At 36.7% G+C, this 25,860-nt stretch overlaps 1 protein-coding gene across 4 annotated transcripts in view; it reads left to right on the plus strand.

The window, feature by feature from the left end:
• LOC102221589 (protocadherin-11 X-linked-like) overlaps positions 1-25,860 on the plus strand; it is a 169,807-nt gene that overhangs the window by 95,151 nt on the left and 48,796 nt on the right. For 2 of the 4 annotated variants that reach the window (XM_023328641.1, XM_023328643.1), the window contains 3 exons: positions 7,259-7,294; positions 8,578-8,649; positions 15,966-16,164. In XM_023328641.1, coding sequence (XP_023184409.1) covers positions 7,259-7,294; positions 8,578-8,649; positions 15,966-16,164 — 307 coding nt within the window. The remainder of the gene's footprint in view (positions 1-7,258; positions 7,295-8,577; positions 8,650-15,965; positions 16,165-25,860) is intronic. The other 2 variants (XM_023328642.1, XM_023328644.1) reach the window with 1 other exon arrangement.

Here is a 25,860-nt window from a genome sequence, read left to right on the forward strand (position 1 = left end):
TAGACAACCTCACTAGAGCTGTCTGGTATGGCTTCATGAATGAAAAGTCCTATACAACAATTACTGGAGTGGTCGTCTACTACATAATGACGAGTAAAGTGAAGGTAGATGATATTTTTCTTTTTTCTTATTTTTTTCCCCTTTTTTTCTTTTATGATCTTCTATATTCCCTTTGTTTTTAAATTCACCCAGTTTGTTAGTCCAATTGAAACAGCAAAAGGTTAGGTTGTGGAGTAATTAACAGCAGCTAGCCTAATGAAATCAGTAGGGGATGGTTCACTGGAAGGATCAATACCTCACTAAGAGTGAAGCAAGAAAGAGGGTTGTCCAGGGGAAAAACGTATACACAGACCACTTAATAATAATAAGCTGATGAAAAGGCAACAATGTGTCTACTTGTAAATCAAATCTGGTCTGGACTCAGTGACATTATCGGCATCTTGTAATTCTGTTGGAGAAAATTAGTGTTTGTGCTCGCTCAAGAAGTTTACAGGATTTACACTGCTCTCTGTGGTTTGCTGAAAGGGTTTTCCTTTATTGAATGTCAATAGGAACATCAATACACTCTGGACAACAACACCAATGCAGAGGTAAATGGGTATTCTATTTATCTGAGGCTACACTTAAGTATATTGAAGACTTTATTAGCCCCTTTTGATGAGGAGGTGTTTTGTTTTGCAACAGTTTTATCACTGTGTCTAAGACAAGCTTCACTTGCCAGAAGAACAGGGGATGCAGAACCTGAACTCTGCTGCGTGTTTCTTGGCCGAGACATTACCGTTTCTTGTTTCTGTGCAACATAAGCAGATGGCACACACATCCAAGGTTTCCACTATTTTATTATGCATGCGTATGTCTGAATTTGTTTTGATTGTGTTGTGGCTCGCCTGGCAATTGTCACTTTGCTCCGATTGATAGAATTCAGACGCATCTTTCCTCATCTGCAGGGAAATCTCTTGACAGCCAACCCATGTGTTTTTCCACAACCTTCTATAAACAAATTAGGTGGTAAACTGTGGCTGCATTGACATTTTGGCATAATGAAGTCTAACAAGTCCTTCTTGACTATTATTTTTGCAAACTTTGTGCAGCAGGAAAGCTGAAATACGGGAGATTCTGGTGAAAATAACCAATGAACCATGAGGAGAAAGTCAAAACAAATTCAGCAAGTCAAGAAACTGTAGCCGATAAGATCTTTGCTATGCTTTGTGCATGCGTCAACTTTCAAAGGTATTTACACTATCAAATAAACTGCTAAGTAGGAGGCTGTAGAGACAGAAGCAGCAGATCTCATTATTTTACAACTATTAGGAGCATACGGACCCCAGGGAGACAAGAGGGTTTAATAGTAGAGCTACAAGTTATTACATTATGAAAAATCTTTAAAGCATTTATTTTTTTTCTTCTTTTTTACAACCAGCCCCTTACATTTCACAAATCCTGTAATAACACAGGTGTACTTAGGTGAAACGAGGTAACAGAACGTGGCAACCATCTGGAAAACACAGATGTGGCATGGGACTAAAGCAACTGAAAGAAGCAGCAAAGCAAAGACTATGTAGAATCCAGCTTTCTTAAACTTAGACAGGACTCACCTTGTAAAGTGTAATAACTTAATAAAGATTTGGGTAAAATCCTGCAAATTTTCAAACTCAAAACTGTTCTCTAAAATGGACTGGAATAATGGTGTTTCTTTTGAATCTGAATCATCTGCTAATAATTGTGCTTTATTTTTATGTTTTTTGTCTTAACGTTGAAATGTTAGACTTGTTCTTAAAGTTTTGCTGTTGACTTTTATCTCATCTCACGAATAAGATCCTGCATATGGCTATAATAGCTTGGATAACACCCTGAACTATAATCAAAAAGAAAAAAAATAAATAAAAAGCAAAAAGTAAAACGGCCCTTTTTTTATGGCAGTGCTGAACCTTCGAATCAGATACCAGCAAGTGCCAACACTGGGGGTGTGCCCACATCCCACTCATGAAAAATGTAATAGAAAACTGTTTGTAGCACAAATGACAAAAACCTTTTTTAATGGTTAAGAGTAAATTTCATGTGCCTGCATATTTCTCCGTTTTTTTGGGGGTCTTCTATTTCCTCCAGATCTCTCAGGTCTGATGATCACTACTCTTGTACAAAGGTCCAGGCTGACCTTTGTACTCAGAGGTAATCTGCAGTTTGCAGATTAGGTGGTAGATCCAATTACCCCTGCATAATAGGAAGACTCTTACTATTGTTTTATTTCCTCTTAAAACTAACCCATATTCAGTAGCTATTTTACTTAAACAGCTTTACTAAGTAGTTACATTTTATTTCCTTTACTTTTGGCAAAGTAAAGTTCTTTTTAACTGACCTTTATAAATAAGTCTGATTTTCTTTTTTTTTTGTTTTACTTTTAAGCCAAAGAAAAAAATATTGATGAAAATAATAAATTTTCTCATAAACTGACAAAATTTAGGTATCTTAGGGAGCGTATATTTAAAATTTTTACATTCCTTTTAACCTTAGTAGCTTATCTATATCAAGCAAATACGTTTTTTGTTGTTGTTTTTTTTCCAGAGTGACTGACACATTTTTAAATCTTTGTCTCCTGCTTGAAGTATGATTACAATGTTTGGACTTGACAGACAACACCTCACACAGAAATTGTTATAAAAATATATCATCATAATTATTACAGTATGTTGCTATATGCATACACTGATTCAGATACTTAAACACATGAATGTTCCAGATGAATAACAGGGCTCTCTGACCCAATTCTCTCAGTTGGAACAGAAATGCATTTTGACATATTTTGATTCTTTTTGTGCTCTAAATTTAAACTTAAATGTATACTGGGTGAGTCAGATTTATTAGCTCATATCCAATACTAAGCTGAAATATTTTTTAATATCCTGGATATGAAAGCAGTGGGATCATTGTCTTACATGCCGCATATCTAGTTTCCATAGTAAATGTAATATTAACTACCCCCACTCACCTACGCACTGTTGGATTGCACTTTTTTTTTACCTTTGCCTATGATATTTGATTATTCTACCTCTATGGCAAACTGCCATGCTGTGGTTCAGACCTTTAGTGGTGAAGAGGAGTTGTTGCTGCACTTCCAGTTCATACTAGAGCTACTATAGTCAGTTCAGTCACCATATTATTGCAGAAACAGAAATAATCGCTTCTATACACTTCTTATGACATGTAGTAATGCTACAGTATGTATCTGTTGCAGTGGATGTTCATTTTGGTCCCATCTACATTCAGTCTCATACATTGAGCAGCTAGAATATCTGAAAATTGTGATACATTTGGATAGAGAAACAGAGCACAATAAGGCCTGGTGTTTTTAATCAATTATTTATCCAATATTTTAATGATCAGAGTGCCTGGGGTGATCAAAGGCAGGGCTGGAGCTTCACTGCCTTTGCTCGCTAAGACATCTCTCTGTACTTTGATGTGGTTCACCAACAAATGCACTTATCCAAAGCATAACTCTCTCCCTGGGTTGGAATTGAGTGCTTTGAAACTACTAATTTCAGAGAAATACAACACAGAAAGAGACAGCGAGAAGGTCACTGACCAACCAAAGCTAAGGGAGAAAAAGGAGATTTACACTTTATAGTCTCAAACAATCAGATGTACAACTACTACTTTGAATGCCAACTAAATAGGAAGCGACCATAGGTCAGCTTTTCAGATCCCTCATGTACGTTATCATATATTTAATTGGTTGGCAAAGTCTCTTAGATGAAATACATGTCACTGGTGTTGAATAAAACATTAGTTAGATAGGAAATAACTGATGGTAGTTTCTAGTAAAAAATTGTGTCGTAAAAAGCCTGTCAAATGATGCAAATGAGATTTTCTCAGGTGGACTTGGCACATGCTGGTGTTTAATATGCAAAAAAGTAACAAACATTGAAAAAGTAATTAATTTTGCAGTAAAAATATTGGCTGGTTAAGAATAGTTATTTGTTCTTCTTACAACATTGATAAGAGTATGGAGTGATGGTGTTCCAGCCACTCTTTCTGTTTAGCATAGTGAAATATGTGTTGAAACTTACCTGTTTAGTATTTTTTTATTACCAATTTCAAGTCTGAACATTTCTCGAACACGTCTGTCCTTGTGCAACCTTGTCTTTATGCTTCAAGTAAATACATATATGAATACAAAACATAACTCAAGGATAAATGGAGCAGTAGAAGTAACGATGTCCAAACCCAGGTGGTGAGCAGAATGGAGGATTCAAAGACTTTAAGCCAGTGGATTTGAGGGTTGTCTTCTAGAAGCACTTTTCAATTCTAGACAGACGAAAAGATATTTTATTAATTCCTAACAGGAAAATTCATGTATCCAGTAGAAATGCACTCTGCCATAAATGAATAATAGGTCTATATTAAAAGTTATTTTGCAAGAGTGTGGTTTTACTTAAAATAATTGCAGTGTTGGATGATTTAAAATTAAGTTATAGTTTGGGAACACCAAACATATTACATAGTTATAGACAAATCTCAAGTATAACTATCAAATGTTTTTTGAATATTCCCTTGATTTAATGTAGTAATTGGATACACGCCTATATTTGTTTTTAGAAGTGATACAAAGAATGTTTTGCCTTTACTTGTGTCTTGTGTAGGGTCTGTATAAAAAAAGTGGGATTTATCTTGAAGAAACAACTAGACAATAGATCTGAGGTCCTCAAACTAAATAGTCTACAAAAAAATACAAAAAAACATTGAAGTATGCAGAATCAGTTGAACAGATTTTGATCAGTCTGAAACCTAAACTAATGATATTGATTAATAATCTCAGTATGTGGAGGTTTGACAGTTTTTATGCCTTTATTGCTCTCATAATAAATATTGCATTTGTTGGTACTAACTTCCTAGTAAGAAACATATTTGTCTAAAACGATAATGTTGATGACAAAAGTTTTACCTCCAGTAGTTTATTGGAATGGTTTATTTTGAGAAACTGCTTCAGACGTAGCCATTTGATTTTGGTCCATTGATGTGTTATTTTTGTGGGCCAATACATTGACTCAGCAAATAATTAGGCTTAGGAAAAAATATTTACAGGACAATATTTTATGTCTATTATTTATAAGTATTGTGAAATACCACAAAATATGTTGAGCAAAGGGTGTGTATTTATAGCATTTCACATACCTCAACATGCCAAAGCTATGCAATTTTAGGACATCTAGGCAGCAGAGTGCTGTTCACTCAAATTCTCTTATACAGCATGCTATAGAGCATAACGTTGCATGCTACTTATTCTTGTGACAGCAGACTTCTTCCACCTGCCAGTGGTTTTTTTTAGACAGTACATGCATGAACCTATACATTTAAAAATATCTAAACTTAATATTTTTTGGTATTCTGGGTAGGTCAGGGAGATGTGGACAGATATTTTCTCTTCATGAGGTTTTTCCGCAGATAACTGAAAATGTAACAGTGTTTCTTATAAAACTTTATGGAACATGCTTAAGTTTGTTCAGTTTTTTTTTGCCTCATACAAGGTCAGTACTGGTGGAAACACAAGAAGCAGAGCTAGTCAAAAAAAAGGATTCATTGACCTGACTCTGAAATATACCTTGGAGCAATATAAGTTGTTCTGTGCTGTTTATTCAATGCATGTCTACCTATGGATAGCACGGACTTCTAAGTTACTATCAATTATTAGCAGATGAATTTTGACACAACAGAGACAGGGAGCCAAAAATGCAATCCCTATGGTCTTATATCATTGACTAACTAGAAAAGCAATTTTATTGCTGTATTGCCTCTGTTCTTCGTCCCACTCACCCTTAAACAAAAACACCAGCGCTATCTACTACTTGGTAATTAGATTGTGGTTAGATTTCTTAAAACATTTTTGCTAAAGACGCATACCTTTCTTACTAGCACTTGGAAAGCGAGACTACTCCAGTTATGCATTTCATCTCAGTCTATATTCACAGCAAAGGTCATTTTAGGGTATTTTACAAGTCAGATAACTCCATGTCATATATAGTCTTATTGCTGTATAAAATTAATCCAATGCTACTTAGGAATCATAGCATTAACACAGTTAAATTATTTTTGGTGTATAATCTTTATTAAAATATCTGTTTATGAAAGCTCTAGTGATTGCATTGAAACATTTAGGTGGCATCAATCCCTCCTACTGAGCTAGAATATGGCAACTGTGGAAAGAAACAAGTGTCTTTTAACAGTAGTAGCCATCCATCATGATCAGGCATGAACAGGCATGAGTCATTTAGCATCTTGATACTGAATGGAAATTATTTTACTTGTTCTTTAATAAATAAGTCTTGCAAGTACAATGCAACCTCCATCACTTTATTTTATTATTTCTGTTTTTAAAATTTGATAGTCTCATTTTGGATTTTTTGTTTTTCATTTGTTGGTTACTATAATAAAGCCTTTTGTTTTTAGTGAATAGCTTTGGTGGCTGGTTGATAGTAGTTGCTGTTTCTCTCTCAGCAGCAGAGTCCTGTGATGGCCAACTGTATTAGAATAAAGCATTGAACTGGTTTCCTGTTCATTGTTTGACCATTCCCCCACAGCAGTCCTCTTGGCTTCTCCCCTTGACTAAGTGGGTCTTCACTGCCAGACTTCTTTTATTTTCTTTGCAAATAAAGTTGTATTTTCAGATTATTATACGCAGTACAAAGAAAATTAAATTGGTGATTAAAAATTAAACACTCTTATCTCTCTGTGAGTTATCTCAGTCCCCAGAGAGAGAGGATGCTATTTTGCAGGCTTGCGGGTGTCTTTTGTTCCCAATTTAGAAGCTTGTCGCTGTTTATTGTTAATTTTTGATGCTTCATTTGATATTCTGTTCACTTTCCTCTCTGAAATGCAGAGAAAACATCTTTATCAAAGTGCCAGATGTATTTGTTGTGTTGTCAGAATGTCAGGTTTGCCTGAGTCTTCATATTTCTGAGATTTCTACTACCTTACATGTTTTGTTGGGAAGCCAACTGAGCACTGAAGTGTACTACCAAAACTCTGCATTTGATTTTAAAAAACAAAAAAACAATATATACCCTTATTCCCAATTTTGGCTTAAAAATAACAGTAAAATCACAAATCAGTAAAGTTGTCAACTGTGAACTCTAGCTGACTCTAACAGACCTGAAATGTTCCCAGCACATTTTTGTTTGTTAGCGCAAACTATTTTTTTCCAAAGTAAATATTGAAAAAATTAAAGCCAGCCACTGATCCAAACTGAATTGTTCTTGTCTTTCAGGAGGCCTGTCAACTTGGCAAGATAACATCTGTGAATGTAAGTCTCTTACATGCTCCTTTTTTGCTACATGTACTCTCTTAGGCATGATCTGTGTGTCAGTGTGATATATCTATAAGAGTCGTAGGAAATAAATTAAACTTGGCATCGATTATCTTTGTTCAATTTCAATGTTTGCATAAGAATCACTTATTGCTAAAGGAATATCTCAGGTTTTTTGAAGCTGGGTTATGAAGATGTGAGCAGGGCTTGTCAGTAATGTGGAAAACTGAAATATTTTTTAGGCCTAGTTTCTTATTTTATAAGAGGAAAATGGAGTATGGAATATCCTTTGTGTTTGTTTATTATTTTTTTTAATTCTTCTTTGTTCTGCAACATTGTGACATTGTTGGAACATTATTTCCATCCATCCATATATCCATTCATTAAAGTTTACATGCACTAGATATAACTTACATTTCAGGGGAATGTGCAATTATGATCCCAATGCTGAATATTATGTTGATGATACAGCCTGTAACTGACAAAAATGTTTCTGATTCTTCATTGTTTTCAACAATACCAACACCCTTACCATTTCCTGTGAGCTTTTCATCTTAGCCACTAAACATACACATCTGAAGTTGTGAAGTTGAAGTTGGCGTCGAGAAAGTTGCTTTAGCTTGCCAAATACATTGTTGCCATTCAGAGTTGGAATGTTTTGTACTTGTTTTGTAAATATGAGATCTTAACACAAAAATGCAATCAAGCAATCTATTTCCATCTCAATCTTGCAATGACAACTGTGAATCAATATACTGTGCCAGTCAAGTTTTCATTTCCAAGAAATGGAAAAACAATTTACATAGCATATGGAATCTCAACATGAAAACACGTGGACCCTATTAGAGCAGTCACTATCTTATCCACAGTAGTTGTCAAAGCGGGCCCTGTTCCAATGCAAAGTTTTCTCACCTTAAAAAAGAAAACCCACTGATTTCAAATATCTCATTTAAAATCTAAATGATGATATAAAATGTTAAGCTGATATTATGTATCATAGAATAAAGTTTTCTGAAGATATTTTTAGGGTTATTTTAACTGAAAATTGCACCAGTACCAATATGTCTAATATTTTTCAATTTTATACTGTTTACCATTTGCTTAAGATATTTACCACAGTATTCTCCAGCCTTCCAACAAATACCCATAGTCTTATTTATATGTAATAAAAAAATATAGGGGAGGTAATGTTTATAAGCTAATGTGTGTCAATAATTGTGCAATTAAGGTGGTGGAAAAATCTTTTTTTTTTGACTGACCCCACTCTAATTTGCCTTTAGCTTGACTCTGTGGTGAGAAATATGAGAAATCTTTCTTCAAACCTGGATTTTTCAGACAACTATCTACTGCAGGTAAGATACTGCCTGCTGATAACATCCTAAAAAAATATTTTGAAATATCTGATTAATACCTGCAAACTTTTTCTAAATAACTAGCACTGCAACAGAGTATTTATAGACTTTTTGAGAAAAGCCCACTCAACACTTCCTGAGACCAACCGTTGAAAGTTGTTCACAGCATTAATTAAAACTCAGGTGTTTCATTTCTGACAAAAATGTAAGATTTAATTTTTAAAAAACTGAAGGAGAAGGGAATATTTTTTAAGGTTATTTTTGGTCAGGTAGCACACTTTCTTAAAAAGAGACAAAGGTCGGATATTGATTTTCAACTGAGGTCATAGGTTTAGAGAAGTAACATCAAAAAGATTCTACTTGAAACAAAAAGAAACTTCTTCAGGAATAAGATAAAAAAGGCAAAGTACAGGACATCCATCCCATGCTATCTCATTTATGTATAATATTTCTTACTGGAAATGGGCTGTAATGCAACTTCCAGCTGTATTGATTGTGTGTTATAATGATGCATTTCATGAATGGGACTGATAAGAGTTGGGTACTTTGTTCAAACGATGCATTAAAAATCTACAATAGATCAAAATAACAACTTTTTCTTACTACACTTCTTCTTGGAAAGTTAAGAAAATTTATAATGCAACTGACTGAAACAAACTGTGCTGGTATTCATTTCATTAAACATCTAAGTATATACAGCTTAGCAAAATTTCATACTTAAACTATCATTTATCCTGATTATGTTGTGGCATCTGGCAATTAGAGCATTTTGGCTCCATTTCATTTGTTGTTTTATATATGGTAGTCTGAGTCTAACCTTATTTATACATGGTTAAACAATCCTTTGTCAATGCCAACAGGACAGAAAAAAAAGTTTTTCTCTACCTGAAATTCGTACGGTGGTATGCAGCTCCAACTTTTATTCAGTTTCAGCAAAATATTGATGAGGCTCTGTACAGAAAGGTTTGTTTGCTCAGCTTTTCTAGCTTTTTTTTTTTAGCGCATTGCTTCTATTGTCTGTAATCTGTATTCATTTATACTGGCAATCTGTACATTGTCTCAAAACATCTTGTATCTGTCACATTACAAAGACAAACTCAAACATCAACATATTTTATTAGAATTTTATGTTATAGACCAACATAAAGTAGTGGAAAGAAGAGTATATGATTTTTACAGAGTAATGTGCATTTGCATTCAACCTTATATTAGTCTGATAAATCTGAATACAAGTGTCTTTAAAAGTTATCTTAGAGTAGTCTCTGTAAATAGAGAACGGTAAACCTGAAGTCTGAGAGTGAAATGCTTTGTTAGGAACATCTGGATCAATTAGATGTATGATGGAGCTTGATTATTAAAGCTTGATTATCAAGGGCTTTGTATGTTAGAAGGAGAATTTTAAATTTTATTCTGGGCTTAAAAAGGAGCCAATGAAGGGAAGTTAAATAGGATAAGTGCGATCTCTCTCTTTAATTTTCATCAGAATTCTTGCTGCAGAGTTTTGGATTAGTTGAAGGCTTAACTGCATTTTGTGGACTTCGTCATAGAGAAGAACTACAGAGGTGATAAATCCATGTAGTAGTTTTTCAGAATCACTCCTGGAGAGGTTGTTTCTAATTTTGGCAACTCTGGAGATGAAAGAATGGAAGAATTAGATTGGGATTCAAGCAAACAAAAAACACACAGGTACTTCACTTTATTATAATTCCATCCAGATCAAGAGATTGACTAAGCAGTTTGTTTTTCAGAGATGCAGGTTCAAATATGACAACTTCTGCCTTTTTTTTCAGAATTTTTCAGAATTGAAAAGCAGAAAGTTCTCATGGTTTCAAGACTGTAAACTACTTAACTGACTGGATTAATCAGGATTCATGAGACAAAGTTTTTAAAGCAGGAACAGATAAAGCCATATCCAAAAGCTTTAAATAATGTACAGAGCACTGAGATTAAGTCAAGATGGAAGGAGGATGGCACAGAGCTAAATACAGGACACAACAAACTATGAAGAAAATCCAATAAAGACTTAAGACTGGGACTAATCTTCACCTTTCAATAGAAAAATGACTCTAAACAGAACTATAATCGTGACTTGCATCATAATAAATTATTGGGTTGGAATGATCTAGTCAAACTCCAAACGTGTCAAATTGCAAATCAGAGGGGAAGCTAATCTATTTTGTCTCATCGTAAACTATTCTACAGATAAGATATAAGATGGATTCACTCCAGATGCTCAAAGTTGGCAGGATATGCCCCCAAAAGTTGTAGTTGTAACTGTAATGTTGTGTATTTCTAAAAATCCTTGATTCAGTAGATCTATATGAATAACTATGCCACAGTTTTCAGATTATTTGTAAAAACAAAGATTGTTTTCCTTCCACTTCAAATTTGTAATTTTTAAAAGTTTTTGGTCATAGCTCATAAAATTACAATAAAATCTGTTAATCTTCAAGCTGTAAACTTACAAAGCTGTGGTTTAGCAGTTGTATCAAAACTCTCATGTCTTCACATTGGCAGTGTGTTTTGTTTTGTCATAGTGGTCAGTGTATCTCTATCGCAGATGAGTCAATAGCGAATAAATTGATGAAAATTCATTTGATTCGTCACAAATCACTCCTCATTCTCCCAACGCCCTTGTCAGAATCACCACCTTCACTCGTGTTCCTGCTAAACCATCAGCTCACCCGCAGACACACATTTCCTAACACCTATTGGGCTGCAATGGAACAACGTGTAACAGAAAACACTCAGCTCTGAAAAAATATAATCTGCCAGCAGATTCTGTTGATGCACATTTTTGACATCATAGAATATGGGGAGACACTCCTCTTTGGATTGAGGTATTCCTTTATAGTTTGCTGTTTTTTTTTTTTCCTTCTTCCCTCTTCATGTGTGATGTAACAAATCACCATCTCCTCGGAGCAGATTTATGCAGGTCTAGGTTAGCCCGTGAGGTGATCCTTATCTGAAATGGCAGAGCCAATCTCCCCTGATTCACTTCTAAGTGGTCCCTGTTTATCACTCAAAGTGAGGTGGTTGTCAGCCAAGTCCTTTTCCGTGCTGCGCCGACTTCTTTGCTGTTTGGAGAGAGTGATAGTCAAGGTAAAGTGCATGGTATAATAAAACTCAAAGAGCTGTGGTCAGAAAAGGACAAGGTGGCAGGCACTTAGCCTCCAGTCCTCTATCTCAATGTAACGGACTCCTAATCTAGTAACCCGTGAATCCTGCCTCGTCTGCGTGGTTACTGGAGGTGTTTGGTGGTGGGGTGCAGCGGGATAGGATTTTCTGGCAGGTTACATGCTAGAAATTGGCGTGCATTTCTGCTGTTTATTTTATCTCTGTGTACATACTTCTAAAGGCAGTGTTTTGTCTGACTCAAAGGGCTTTGTTTGGTCTTGATATCTCTTACTGCAGCTTGTCTTTGCTTTATGGATTTCTGGCAGCTTCTCTAAATAAGTGATCATGCTTGACAAAACCCTCACCTTGACTCCTGGTTGTTTGTTTTCCTCTGCTTTGTTTGTCTTAATGTTTTATTCACATCAATCATTACCACTGGGAGCAAAAGTTTTATTTATTCAAGACCCAATAATGGTAGTTAATCCTAATTAATATTGTAGCTCTGAATAACTTGGTATTGAGCACATCATGAAACCAAATTAGGCTTTTTTTCACATCTGGCATCAGCTTGAATGAGCTTGAATAAACAAAAGTCTGAAAAAAAAAAACAGGAAGACACTCCCTTTACGCAAAGTGATTATGTCCTAATTGTCACGCGCAGCTGTTTGTTCTAATAGATTCTGGATGTCATTGTTGGAGCAAGTTTTTTAATAATTGCAGTCACGTGGAGAGGGAGTCGTGCTTTTTTTGTGGTGCTGCCAACCCTCTGTAGTGGGCCCTTTCTTTTCCTGGAACCTGGGCAATGCTTTAGCTTGCATCCTCCAGCAATTTCAGAAACAGCTGCCAAAGCTGTTTGAGAACAAGTAGATATTTAGACTACTTGAAAGCTTTTGCAAACTTGGCACTCAGAGCTCTGTAACTTGCCAGTAAGATATCTGGCTCATTTTTCGTCTTAGGAAATAATATGTAAAATCAAGAAAGGAAAAGATTTGTTTTTACAAAGTCCATTAATTGTTTTCATTGTGGTCACATAAAATTTAAACCAGAGAAAATAAGAATACTATTTCTTTATTTTCCCAATAGAAACAGCACAACATAAAGGTTTTGTTTCATAGTTGTCAGTTGAAAGGCACTTTGTTTCACTGCCTGCCCTTTCCTTCTCCCTCATTTTCCTCATTTCTTACGTTCTTACCAATAAATCCCGACAACGAGAGATTTGCCTCAGGATCTTGATGAATCACGTAAATAGAATATTTAGCTGGCTGTTTCAACATCACAGCGTTTGAAAATCGCTCAGTTGAGCTTTCAGGGAGCTAATTGTGTGGATTTAGGTTAGTCGACCCTTTCTGATAGTTTTCAAATGAGGCTTTTTGCTTGGTTTTTGGCAGCCTGTCCTTCATTAGAGCTTGAGTTTATTTTAATCTTCCAATCACCTGCTTTACAGCACTTGTTTGTTCATATGGAGAAACAATATGCATTTATCAGTGCACTGTAGTAGCTGAAGGGGGAAATATGTGAGAAGAGGAGCATCACCTCCTCGTGAGCTCAGAGAAGCATGTGTTAATGATGTCTTTAATTGAGGACTTGTATCTTGCTTTTGTTGCTATAGCAATGAAGAAAATTAAGATAGTCATTTGCACACCCGTTGTATTTACTTTGAAAGACGTCTTATCAGTTTGAACAAAGCTCTGAATAAAAGTGCAATGCAGTAGCCAAAGCAAAAAGTACATTTTGCACTTTAGCGTCTCTATAATGTGATGTTAAACAAGTAATTATGTGGGGAAAAAAGGGTCAACTGTTTTACTAAAGATCTCAATTTGTGTGTATTTTAATCTCAGTATAAATACAGCTGTTCTGTGAAGACATTTGAGGTTTCCAAGGGAACAGCAGTAAAGAGACATCCTCATGGTGACCAAGAAACAGACCAGACTAATCAGGGTAAATCTGGCCTTTTAAAAAGTGCCAAGAAGGGAGCCATTGATAAAAAAGTCTTAAAAACTCTTCTTTACGGTTTCTCACAAGTCATGTACAGGACACCTGTGAAAGAAGCTACTCTGGCCGTATAAGGCCAAACTTGCAAAATCCTACATATTGAGGGAAGCTAATAATGCACATCACCCTAAACGCATCATACTTACGGTACAAAATGGTGCATCATGCTGTGATGAGGCTTTTCAAAATTAACGGGAACATTGTTCAGAGTTGAGGTAAAGATGGATGGGGCTAATTACAGTCCTGTTATAAAACCTATTAAAAGGCTCTAACGACTTGAAATTGTGTCAGAGACTAGGACAACAAAATGAAACACAGTCAAAGCTACAGTGAAATGGTTCTGATCAAAGCATATCCATGTGTTAAAATAGCTCAGTCATTCCAAAGTACAGTCCAATTGAGATTCTGTGCCAAGACTTTAAAATTCTTTAAAACCGAGACATGCTCCATCTCGTCCTGTAATTATGTTTTACAGGACTGCTAAGCTTTTACTCAGCGAGAGTCAATAGTAGTGATTTTTAGTGTAGATAATTTTTTGCAAAAACAAACAAATGCGTTTTATTTTTGTGAAACTCTGCAATCACTTATTTTATCACAAACTCCCCTAAAATACATTAAGAATATAATTTTAAAAAAAAATCATGGCAAATTAATTATTTTGCAGATTTGTCACTGTAATTCCAATGTGTTTTACTTTGACAGTACAGTTTGAGAAATTGTTACTGGATTATGAAATATCTAACTTACCCATCATTAAAGTCAAAGTATTTACCTTTGTGTCTGTTTGAATGTTTTTGCTATATCAGTGACCAAAACTGTGTGGTTCTTTCACTCCAAGAATTGTTAATGTGTTATCACACATTGCCACATACAGGACCCGTTTTCTTTTCTAGCTCCAAAGAAAGGTCGCAACATGAACTTCTGCAAACCTCTGGAGAAATCAAAGAGCCCTGCACTGTTCAGAGGAAAACACACACTCACATGTGATCCCAACGACTTTTACAAATCAAAGTCTCAGCCTATGCACATGTTTTTTTCTACCTCCTTTGTGCCTAAATTGGGTGAGTGGAAAAATTAGGACATGGTTCAACCTGTTAACACACATCCCATCTATTCTCAGGAAGAGTATCAAAGAGGTCCTCAATTATAAGTCTTGCAGTTACTTTATTAGCTGGAAAGTAATTCAATAGACTCAACAGACCAGAAGCAGTTCTGGGTTATGAGGTCGCTCTCTCAATTTCTCTCAATTAGCGGCTCTAATGACAAGATAAAGTTTGGTCATATTTCAGCGTTGGAAGGAGGTGACGATGATCGATGCAGTGTTAATCATGCTACTCTTAATACATTTAGGTACTTAATATCTTCTTAATGTTCCCATCCACCCATCAACAACCATTGCTGCCACCGTTCATGATGATGTTAATAGTTTTTGTTTGTGGAAGTGTGGAGAATTTGCCTCTTTGAACTGAGGAATTCGCTAGAATGCTTTTTCAATAACAGGCTCTACATATCCTAAAACAGCACACTCCTGTTATGTTTCCCTCTGGTGACCAGCAAATGAGCCACTCAGTATTTTTTTCAAAAGAAACACAAGAAAGTCAACGTAGTAGAAACTAGGGTCAAGGGTTACACTTTGAATTGATAATTACATTGATTTAGAGACACAGTGGGGCTTTTAAGATGGTATATTCATACATACCCACGCACACACGCAAACACACCCCCTCATGGGCACAGAAGAAATGGCTACCAAGACAAAACACTACTGTTTTTTTCACCTAGCTCAAGTGATAAAATACATGCAGATAGTTTTTGGAATAATGTGGCATTGTTTTGAGATAAGCTTCCTCTGTTTTTTCTTTCTTCTCCTTAGTGTAACTGAGGTGACCGGAATTGTGACTACAGCACTCAATGCTTTCAGATATTACATTTTGAAATATTGAACAACAATGTTCCTCGCCAGAGGAGATTTCTCCCGCTTTTTCTTTAGCTTAGTAGATCTTGCTGTGAGGTTCTCATTTAAACCCCATTGCAAGAGAAAAATACCATCCAATTTATAGTTTGTATGTTCTCCAAAGCAATGCTTATTCTCAGACAAAAATGGAGATGGTATTTTAACGTCAGTAAATTAATTACTAACCACAAGACTATGAGTCGTCTTTAATGGCTTGTCTCTCATAAGACTGTTGTCTATTTATCTTCCATAGACCCAACGTCGTGTGACCTTCCATCTTCCGGATGGTTCCCAGGAAAGTTGCAGTGACAGTGGGCTTGGGGACGCAGAGCCCAGCAGCACAGCCAGTGCCACCCAGCCTCTCCCCCTAAGCTTCCCCCAAGAGGAGTACTATGAGCAAGCGTCACCTAATAGTCGCACCGAGGGAGACGGAAATTCAGATCCTGAATCTAGTGAGTAGCGATTTTTTGCATTTTTGAGAGAGCAAGCAAACATTTCACTTTGTGTTTTTTTTTTTGTGACTTCAAATGCTGATAATTTGATTTTACCAGCTATGATTTTAGATGGCACTAATACTCAAAGTTACTGTTTAAAGTTTGATTATGACAAATCAGCCTTGCAAAGATTAAACAAGCAGACAATTCTTGTCAAACATCTAATACAAGCCAGCTGCACATTTTGGACTGCTCTTCCAGTGTTAAGAGCAGATATGTTTTTTGATACGGAATATATGGCTTTCGGCTAAGGATACAGACACTGCATGCGGGAACCACGAGTCAACATGAAAGGTTATCCATCAGTGTCATAACAATTAGATTTTCTATTGAAATAGACTGTACGACTGAATGTACATTAACTAATAATAATGGCCATTTCCTGTGATTTGACAATGTAACCACTTTAAGAAAATATTGCTGTACACCACAGGTTGAAAATCGTGAATTGCAATGTGATCTGGCATCTTGTGATTTGGTAAATAAGAACAGACAACATTGGACAGTTTTTGTCTATATGTGTCAAAATATAATCAGCATGGTCTGAAGTGTATTTTTCAAAACTAAAGAACGGTTTAAACTCAGTTTGAGAATTTTGAAGCCTATGCTATGTTTATAAAAGCCCACAAGAGACCATTTTCAGTAATTTCTAGGAGTCTGACACCACATTGGGAAAAGTGTGAGACACAATATATACTGACTGAAGTATTCCACAGTGATGCACATGCTTCACATTTTTTAACTGCACTAATATTCTGTGTGTTCTATTTCACAGTTTTTTCTTGAAAATAAACCAAAAACCACCGCATTCATTTTAGATTCACAAATAAATGCGTTAATTAGCACCAAGCTACAGTTATTAAAGAAAATAAATTTTGTAGGGCTGATTTTTGTAAATGGTGAGAGCTTGGCTGTATAATGAATGCTGTGAATTGTACCCCTGAGGTGGGAACTTTGTTGCTGAGATTTTCGTAAATGATTCACAAGACAGCTGTCACTGCATGGCTTACTGCCCAGCGATGTTCCCCATAAAATGCGTCAACTTCTCCCTCATGCATATACAATACTTTCTCTCTTTTTTTTATTTTATCCCTGTTCAAGAAACTTGCTGGAGGGGAAAAAAAGAGGAAATTTTCTACCACTGGCATTGGCAATCCAAAGCGTTTTTATCAGCAGCAATGATATTGACAAAATTATTTTGCCTCACCACAGAATGGACAAGGTTATTCTGAGTGCCACCTCCTCTGTTCAAGATGGATATTCCAGTTCTAGTGAATCAGATTTTATTTTCTTCAGGTCACCTTGCATCACATTCTGCAGACAGGACAAAGGCTCATTTCTGCACATGCCGTTGGTCCTTCTGTGGTTCTGTGTGTGTAATTGTCAGCAATGCTTTCAACATAACTCTGAATTACCTGTCAAAGAATGTTTTTCATTCTATGTAGCTGAAAAAAGGAAAAAGAATACACAGGACAGCAACAAACAGATAGCTTTGCATACACCCACATGTAGTACAGTCACTGTGTCATTGTTGTGAGACAACAGGCCCTGGTTCTTCCCTAGCAGCTGGTCTGGCATTTCTGAGGCTGGAGTGTCGGTTTGACAGCCTTCATCATTTTCATACAGAGGTTTTAGCAATATGGAAAAACTTTCCCCATAGGAAGTGCATTTTATAACTTAACTCACCCCATGTTTTTTAATGCACCTATACCTCTTCATACAACAACAAATACTTAAACATACATCCTTGGATCAAACCACTTTCTCCCAGGCTGTTCGTTTTAATGCATGCACAGTGTCGACGGCGGTGATTCATGTATGTGATTCATTTAGACGCAGATGCAATTATTCAACGTTTCATTAATATTCAGAGACATAAACATGTAATACTTCATAAAACAACTCAAACATACAGTTATTATCCACATTTTTCCCTGGGCCATGTTTGCTGAAGTGCATTAGTTTTTAGGTCAGGAGCAATGCTGATGTGATAAATGCTTGTGTATTTTTACAAATCACTTCACTAAGAAGCACCATAAAGTGAGCGCAGTGCCTGAGTCTAATGTCAGTAATTCAATATCAGAACAGCTATTTTTAGTTACTTGACCACAAAGCTCCTTCTGATCCTGTGTTATCACAGCGATTTTACAAATGTCAGTGTAATTCTCACTGATAAAGTGTTAAAAGCTTGTTGAAGCTGACAAGACGTGATCATATTCAAGGACAGTGTTTAAAGAGAATGGGAAGATTTATTAAATATCCATACTCATATTGTTCACCAGTATCACAACACGTATATTAAGGTTCTGGAACCTACAAGGCTCTTTGACATCCAGACACTACATAATTTACAATCAATGTGAATTCCAGCTAAACATTTACGATCAAGTGCAACTGAATATCGTGCTTACTCTGACATTTTTTGCATCATTCTGAGACAAAGTCGTCTGAATCGCCCTGCTTCGTTTCGTTTTGTCTTCCACAAGTTAAGTCAGATAAACTCTTGACTCTGTTCTGCTCAGTTCAAAGTGAAGACAGCTCTCGTGTGCATTGACGGTCTCGGAGATGAGTGCGTTTGGTGACAGAAGGGGGCCTAAGATGGATTAGATATGGTTTTATCAATGAGCGCCAGGACGGCACGGCGGCTTCAATTTCTTATCATATTGTCTCAATTTGTAAAGCAGGGAGAACCAGAAAAAAAAAAGGAAATGTAGCAGAGGGGTGGAAATTGAACCAAAAGAAATAAAGATATTAAACCACAGTGGTAGGAGCATAGTTTCTGGAGTCACAAGTTGTATTGTTTTGTAAAGGTGCAACTTGGATCTGAATGTCAACTCGCACTGAATAATTTTCTGTGCCAAAGGCAAACCACGTGGCCTTCTTATGGCAATGAATTTCTCGACTCCTCTTTAAACCTGCATCTTTATTAGACCACCTTCTCTTGAAATAAAGTTCATATGACATTTTATGTTTCTATTATTTATGAGCTGGGTGGCTGTTCATTTTATGGGCTCTTGCCTCCCCCTCCAGGCTTTATTCGCCACCCTGCCATCACTCTTGTGCCTTTTCTTGTCACATTTTGTTTTGAAAGGTTTGATTGCTCCATCTCTGTCCCGACAAACAGATTAACATAATTTGCATCCAGCCTCCTCACATATTTGACAACCTTTTATGGCATTAAAATTTCCAACCATTTAAATTGTATCTGACCTTCTAGATTAATTTGAGCTTTGTGATATAAAAGACAGAAAATTATATATGCCCTCCCTCAGCAAAGAAACAATATTTATTTTGCTTACTGTGCATTTCCTTTATATTTTGAGTTACAGTTGATTTTACTCTCCCACAATTTAACTCAATTTGTTTTGACACATATTTCCCAGGATTGCAAATAGCACAATGTCTGGATATTAGAACATACTGCTTGACCCAGTTAAGCTAAATCATTTTTATCTGTGGCTATGTTGATATTTGTCTTAACAGTGACCACTGACTTCTTGGCTTCTGTTAAGCTACTTTTGGACTGATTTTTTTTTATTTGTTCTTTTATCTTTGCTGCTCAGTTAATGCCATCCCAGCAATTCTGACATTCAATGCAATAAAAAAATGATACAAATCATCATGTGGAAAACAACAATCACTTTTAAGCCTTGAGACAAAGTCTACCAAAGTGGGAACAAATCCCTGACTCTAAATCCCCAACATTTTTCTAACAATACATGTTTTTTATTTTTTCCTCTTGATGATTTGTAATACACTTATTTCTTTCTCCTGTTGTCTGAGTTTTGGGGATTTAGGAGCTTGTGCTTTTTTGCCCACTTACAAGCAGCTCACTAAAAGCGGTTCCGATGTGGGGCATTAGTCTCCCAAAGACACATGAGAAAAGCCATACAGCAAAGTGCCGTATGTTAATCTGTAGCATATGGCTTTCAAATGACCACTTTGTCTGTCTGAGATCTAATCTGCTATTAAAATAAGCCAATCCCGTTTAAATACTGCAAGTTTAATAAGATTAAAGTTTTAAATGTAGTCCATGATGCATTGCAAATCTAAAGACTTGACAAGAAGGTTCAAGTTTTTCAACTTACAGATTGTGATCAGTTGTTTGTGAGTGATTTTTATCCACATAATATTTTATGATTTCTGATGCCAAGAGACAAGTAGTCTGATAAGACGATAGCACAATTTGAAGCCTTTTAGTCTTTGGAAAAGGCTATTTTACTTGGTCATAGGAGCTTAACTTTTGAAACTTCTTTTGTAAGAAAATCTACATAGCAATATATGGTAGTCAGTTTAAATCTGGATCATGATTGAAGTTCAACTGTTTTTTATTTTATCAAGCATGGATCTTAGAGATGACGGCACAATGAGAGAAACAGCTTTTTCTGGGAGAGGTGCTCCCGGGCCAGATGAGAAACATAGTACCGCCAACTTGTTCTTAGATCTCTTAGGTTTCTTCTCCCAGTGACATGTCCCTGGATAACCTCCAATCAGATGCATACAACACCTCAATTTACACTTTTTACATTCAGAAGGGCAGAAGCTCTACTCTAAGCTGACTCCGGATGCCCAAGCTTCTTGCCATAAATCTAAAGCTGAGTCCAGCTACCCTAAAGAGTAAGCCCACTTTAACCAATTGTATCCATGATCTTGTTCTTTCAGTCATAATCCACATCTAATGTCTCATGACTGTAGGTAAGGGTTGAAACATAAAGACAGCAGTAAATTGAGAAGGATGTGGCCTTAGGTCTTTCTTCACCATGACCAGAACGTAACAGCAGACAAGGCTACATCTGTCCACCTCCTGTCCCATCTGAGCATAACTCATGCACCAGGTACCAAGATCGACCAGTTCTTCAGCATAAGGCAAAAACTACCTGCTAACTTGGAGGGAACAAACTGCCTTTTTCTAAATAAGTCTTCTCTAGACCCATAAAACACGTGACCCGCAAAACCAAGTTTCATGACTTCATTAGCAACGCCATGAGAATAAGAATTTGGTCCACTGTTTGACAGCAAGGACAAAAGCCACACTGCTGCTCCTGAATCCATAGTTTGAAAATGATGTCTCCTATCTAAACCTAGATTAAGCTTTTCCAGGAATGTTTACTCAGGTGACTCCTCAATACCCAAAGCACATCTTCTGACCTCCTTTACTTAACTTTTAGACCACTAACCTGGTCTTCCACTTCAGTGAGATTCTCCCAGTACTCCATGTGTCATTGAAAAAAGCATTTTAACAATTACAGTCTAACACTGAATTGTAATAGTCTTAATGTGATCACCCAGCAAAAAGGTATTTCTAGTAGAGGAGACAACAAAGTTATATACTGCTTCCAGAAAAAGCAAAGTGCATTTTGTCATTCATAGAATTTGCTTAGCACGTGATTGTGTAATAAGAAAAATGTTACACTATTCGGTACAGTTGGCTATATTAATTATTCATATGAGCCCAATCTCAGTTTCACTTTGAGGGTTCTCATATGCAATTAGATGTAATGAATGTGCTTCTTAATTACATTCATTTGTGCAAATTTCCATTCCCCACTGAATTTTTCTGGGGAAACATTGTGACACTGACCAATGCCATATCATTTGCAATGTGACTAAATCCATTCAGCATAGAACAATTAGCCGTAATTAGTGTTACAATGTCATCAGCGACCAGGGGGGAAGACTAAGCTGACATGCAAGGAAAAAGAGGACCCTTGTTCAGAGTCAGAAGTCCAGTAATGCAGCAAGAGCTAGATAATTGGCTGACCACAGGTTAGAAATATGATGAACTGTTGTAGGACTGTTGAGGGTTTTTTCCACACTTTTATTCAAGTGAGGTTGGCTGAGCAGGCGTTCTCTTTAATAGCAATGCCACACTTAATAAGTGCCAGTTCAACCTTGTGCTTTTGCCAGGCACTCACATCATCTACAGCTGACAAATGAACAGTTTCTCCACAGTAATTAAAGAGTGAAGTGCCTTGCTTAAGGGTACATCGCTGGTGGTTGAAAGATTGGAGAAAGTTTTTCTCATTTGTTTCACGCCGTGACCTTACATATTCTCATGGTATCAGATTTATTCGTAAAGTGATGTGGATATTTAATTCATGCAGCACATGAAATCGTTATGCAGGCTATTCGTTTTTCTACAGTTATCTGACAATCTACGCAGTAACTTCTCCAGATCATTTTCTTTTTCTACATTATATACACCAGTATGCTTCCAGACATATATTATCTCTTTGATATAAATAAATAAAAGCCTGTGCCTTATGGCTCCCAAAACATCTTGCTACTGTGACAGTGGGCATACCTGAAGCATCAGGGGAGATATACCTACATAGGCTGGACCTCTCCTTTTAAGATTATTTCAGATAATTTTTTCTTCCTCTGTCCCTTTTTTTGTTGTTGTTTGACCGCCAGAGTTAGAAAGGATTTAAATGGACTTGTCTGTATCCTTCTCAACCAACTGGGATTTGGTGGAAGTGCTCTGTTCTCAGAGGTGAGGTGGAGGGGAAGCCCCATTTTATCTGGTTCAAATGCCACACCAGTTGTCTTGAAATGAGAGAGAGACAGACAAGCTATTGATCTGGAGGAGTCAACTCAGTTTGCAGAAATCTCTCTCTAGCCTCCTTCAAACCCTTAAAAAGTGTCATTTTAGAATCCTTTTTAGAGCATTAGGGTATTGTCTTTGCTCCCTTACTGAAGGCGACCACGAAGTTGAGAAGGCCTCTTTCTCGTGCCAATAATCCAGATCTCAGTAGGACAAGCCCAGCAGAGATATTAGTGAGAATTAGTTCAACTTGAACAATAACTGTCATGTTTAAGCATTCATTTCAAATTGATTTAGCACCACTGTAGCTTGAGTTTTTCTTATGGACACCGCGCAATTAAAATACTCATCCCAAAGTTGTTACCATGTTCAGTAAGTCTTGTGTCTGGCTTGAAGAGGGATCAATAGGTGCCAACTTTGATCACATCTCGGAACAATGTATTCTGAACTCGGCAGGGCTGGAGAGAGACTTCAAACAAGGATAACGCCTCAAAGGGCCTCAGCCAGCAATTCACTTTGTTCCATTCACTGACTCTGTGATTCTTAAACTGAAATGGCCTGAACAGAATGTTAAACCTCATAAAACAGTGGATAAGAATTATGAAGAGAGATGAGTTATCTCACTCTTTAAACATATCTGATTTGATCTCAGTTATGTCATTTAAAAGTCCAGTGACGCACCAGAAACAGCCGTTCTAGAACGCTTTAATAGATACTAAAGGTGACAGTGAATATTTTCAGTTGTTGCCATTAAATGCATCAAAGCTCTCAATATAATAAGTTACCAGGAGTTTTAAACTCTGAGGGAACCATCACCACAGATCTCTGCAGAGCAACATTTGTTAAATCCTATCAAATCCTATTTTGATGTTACAATGCACTTGGTTTATACAGCAGAAACTTTCACTCCTTCAGAAGCAGGAGGAAGACAAGGGAAGCTATCAAATATAGATGTTGTAATGTTTTATTAAACAACTTTTGTTATAGATAGCCTCTGCAAAAATCCCAATCGTTTTCATTGTTGGGCTCCGAGCTTGGGAAGGCATCAGCATGTTGGCCCGCGGTAAAGCTTTTTCTGTTCCTCAATCCAACCTCTCACAGCAGTGTATACCCTAAATTTATATATTCAATTTCAGCTGTGTGGACTGTGTGTGAATACATGAGTTCCTCATTTTAGATGTGATGCTTGTGTGTAAATTCTGGCATGATATTGGAGGTAGGCCTCTGTTGTATTTTAATAAAGCCCATTACGCTCCGGTTTGGGAGGTCTCGTATTTCAGTATACCCATTAGTATGGTTTATTGTTTATAACAGCATTAGAGAGGACAAAATGGGCTTCGAAGGAGTGTAGCTCTTCTCCTTTTTCCTTTCTCCCCACTCATCCCTCCTTTTCTTCTCTCCTTTGAGAAATCAAGCAATAGATACATTAGAATGCATGGTTTCATCCCTTTCTCATTTTTCACATACAGTTGGTTTCAAGGATAAGGATGGCTTCTGCTCAGAAGGACTTATTGACCAAAATAACTCTGCATCAATATGTCTCCTGAAGGTTGAGCAGACCATAGCATCTCAGGGGTTGCATTTTCACCTCCTATCTATCTTTAATGTTATTGACCTAGGAAGCTACAGCCACATGACCGAAGCCATTTTAAGCATCTTTGTCCTAAAAGAGCAACAGTATTGATGCGTCAGAGCAAACTGATTGTTACAAGCACGCCGACAAATGAAATTTAGTGTGCTGATGGCACGCTGTAATCAATACAGGGCATTGGAAAAGTATTGACGCACATCAGGTCATGTTCCAACCAGAAACCCTCTGTGTATTTTATTTGGAATTATGTAACTGGACGACATAAAATAGTGCATACTTGTGAAGAGAAGGGGAAAAAAATAAAATATTTTCTAATATGTTTGCAAAATAAAAATCCAAAAAGTATTTAAGTCATTTATACTCAGCCTCCTTTAGATTCTTCTGAATAAAATCTTAGCGTCGCCAACTGTCTTTACAAGAAACCTGATCAGTAGCGAGATGAACCCAAAATGTAACTTTGTGACTGACATGCAGGAGGCAAAAACCTAACACCATACATCACCCATAACACACAACACTTACTTTGAAACATGCAAGTGGCAGCATCATGCTAAGGGAATGCTTTTTTTCTGCAAGGACGGTCAAGCTTACCAAAGTCGATTGGAAGGTGAACTAAATGAAAAACGTGATACGTAAACCTGTAAGCCTATGAAGCTACAGCCACATGACCGAAGCCATCTTTGTCCTAAAAGAGCAACATTGGCACCTTCTGTTAGAAGGTGCCAATGTTTGAAACTGGTGTGGAGGTAGTATATTTACTGTATATTTATGTCCTATATATGTATATTTATGGCTTATTTAAAATCCGATTCTAAATATACACTTGAGAATGTGAACCAAGATTTGAAAATTACTGTTCTTAGATGCTCTACCGATTGGAAAGTCAAGTGACTGGTCAAATGAAAGCTGAAAGTGACATATTCCAAAATATTGAACTGTGGGGACTGAATGGAAATACCACATTTTTGTTTTTAACATTTTTTAATGTGGTGCCATCTGCCTAAATGTCATGTATTAATTTTTTTATCTGATAAATGTTTAAAAAGTACTACTTTGTTGGAATTCTTTCTGTCAGATACGTCTCATAAAAATGCAAGAAAACTAGAACACAAAGGCAAACACAAACGTACACTGCTGGTGATATGATAACACATGCAAGTTACAGTTTGTTTTTAATTTGCATCCTGGGCTCTTCGCTGACACTTAATACAGGTGCTGAATGCACAAGCATGTATGGGATCTCCCCTCACTGCGCTGTATGGGACCCTATCCCGACCCGATCAATGTATATACTGACTGCTTGATAAATTGGGTATTTGTGGACAAATAGATCACGTCAGAGACCACTCACGGTTTGGTAATGCTGACAAATGGAGTGAGAGTATGGTGAGACAAAGGACAAGGAGTAGGGAAAGCAATAGAGAAGGAAGAGAATGAGGTTTTTCAGATGGGAAACGGTGAGTGAATGAGTGAGTGAGTGGATCCTCAGGTACAGTGGGCCCTTCAGGACATTTGGCTT

This window comes from Xiphophorus maculatus, chromosome 23 (assembly GCF_002775205.1).
Source record: "Xiphophorus maculatus strain JP 163 A chromosome 23, X_maculatus-5.0-male, whole genome shotgun sequence".
Lineage (NCBI taxonomy): Eukaryota > Metazoa > Chordata > Actinopteri > Cyprinodontiformes > Poeciliidae > Xiphophorus > Xiphophorus maculatus.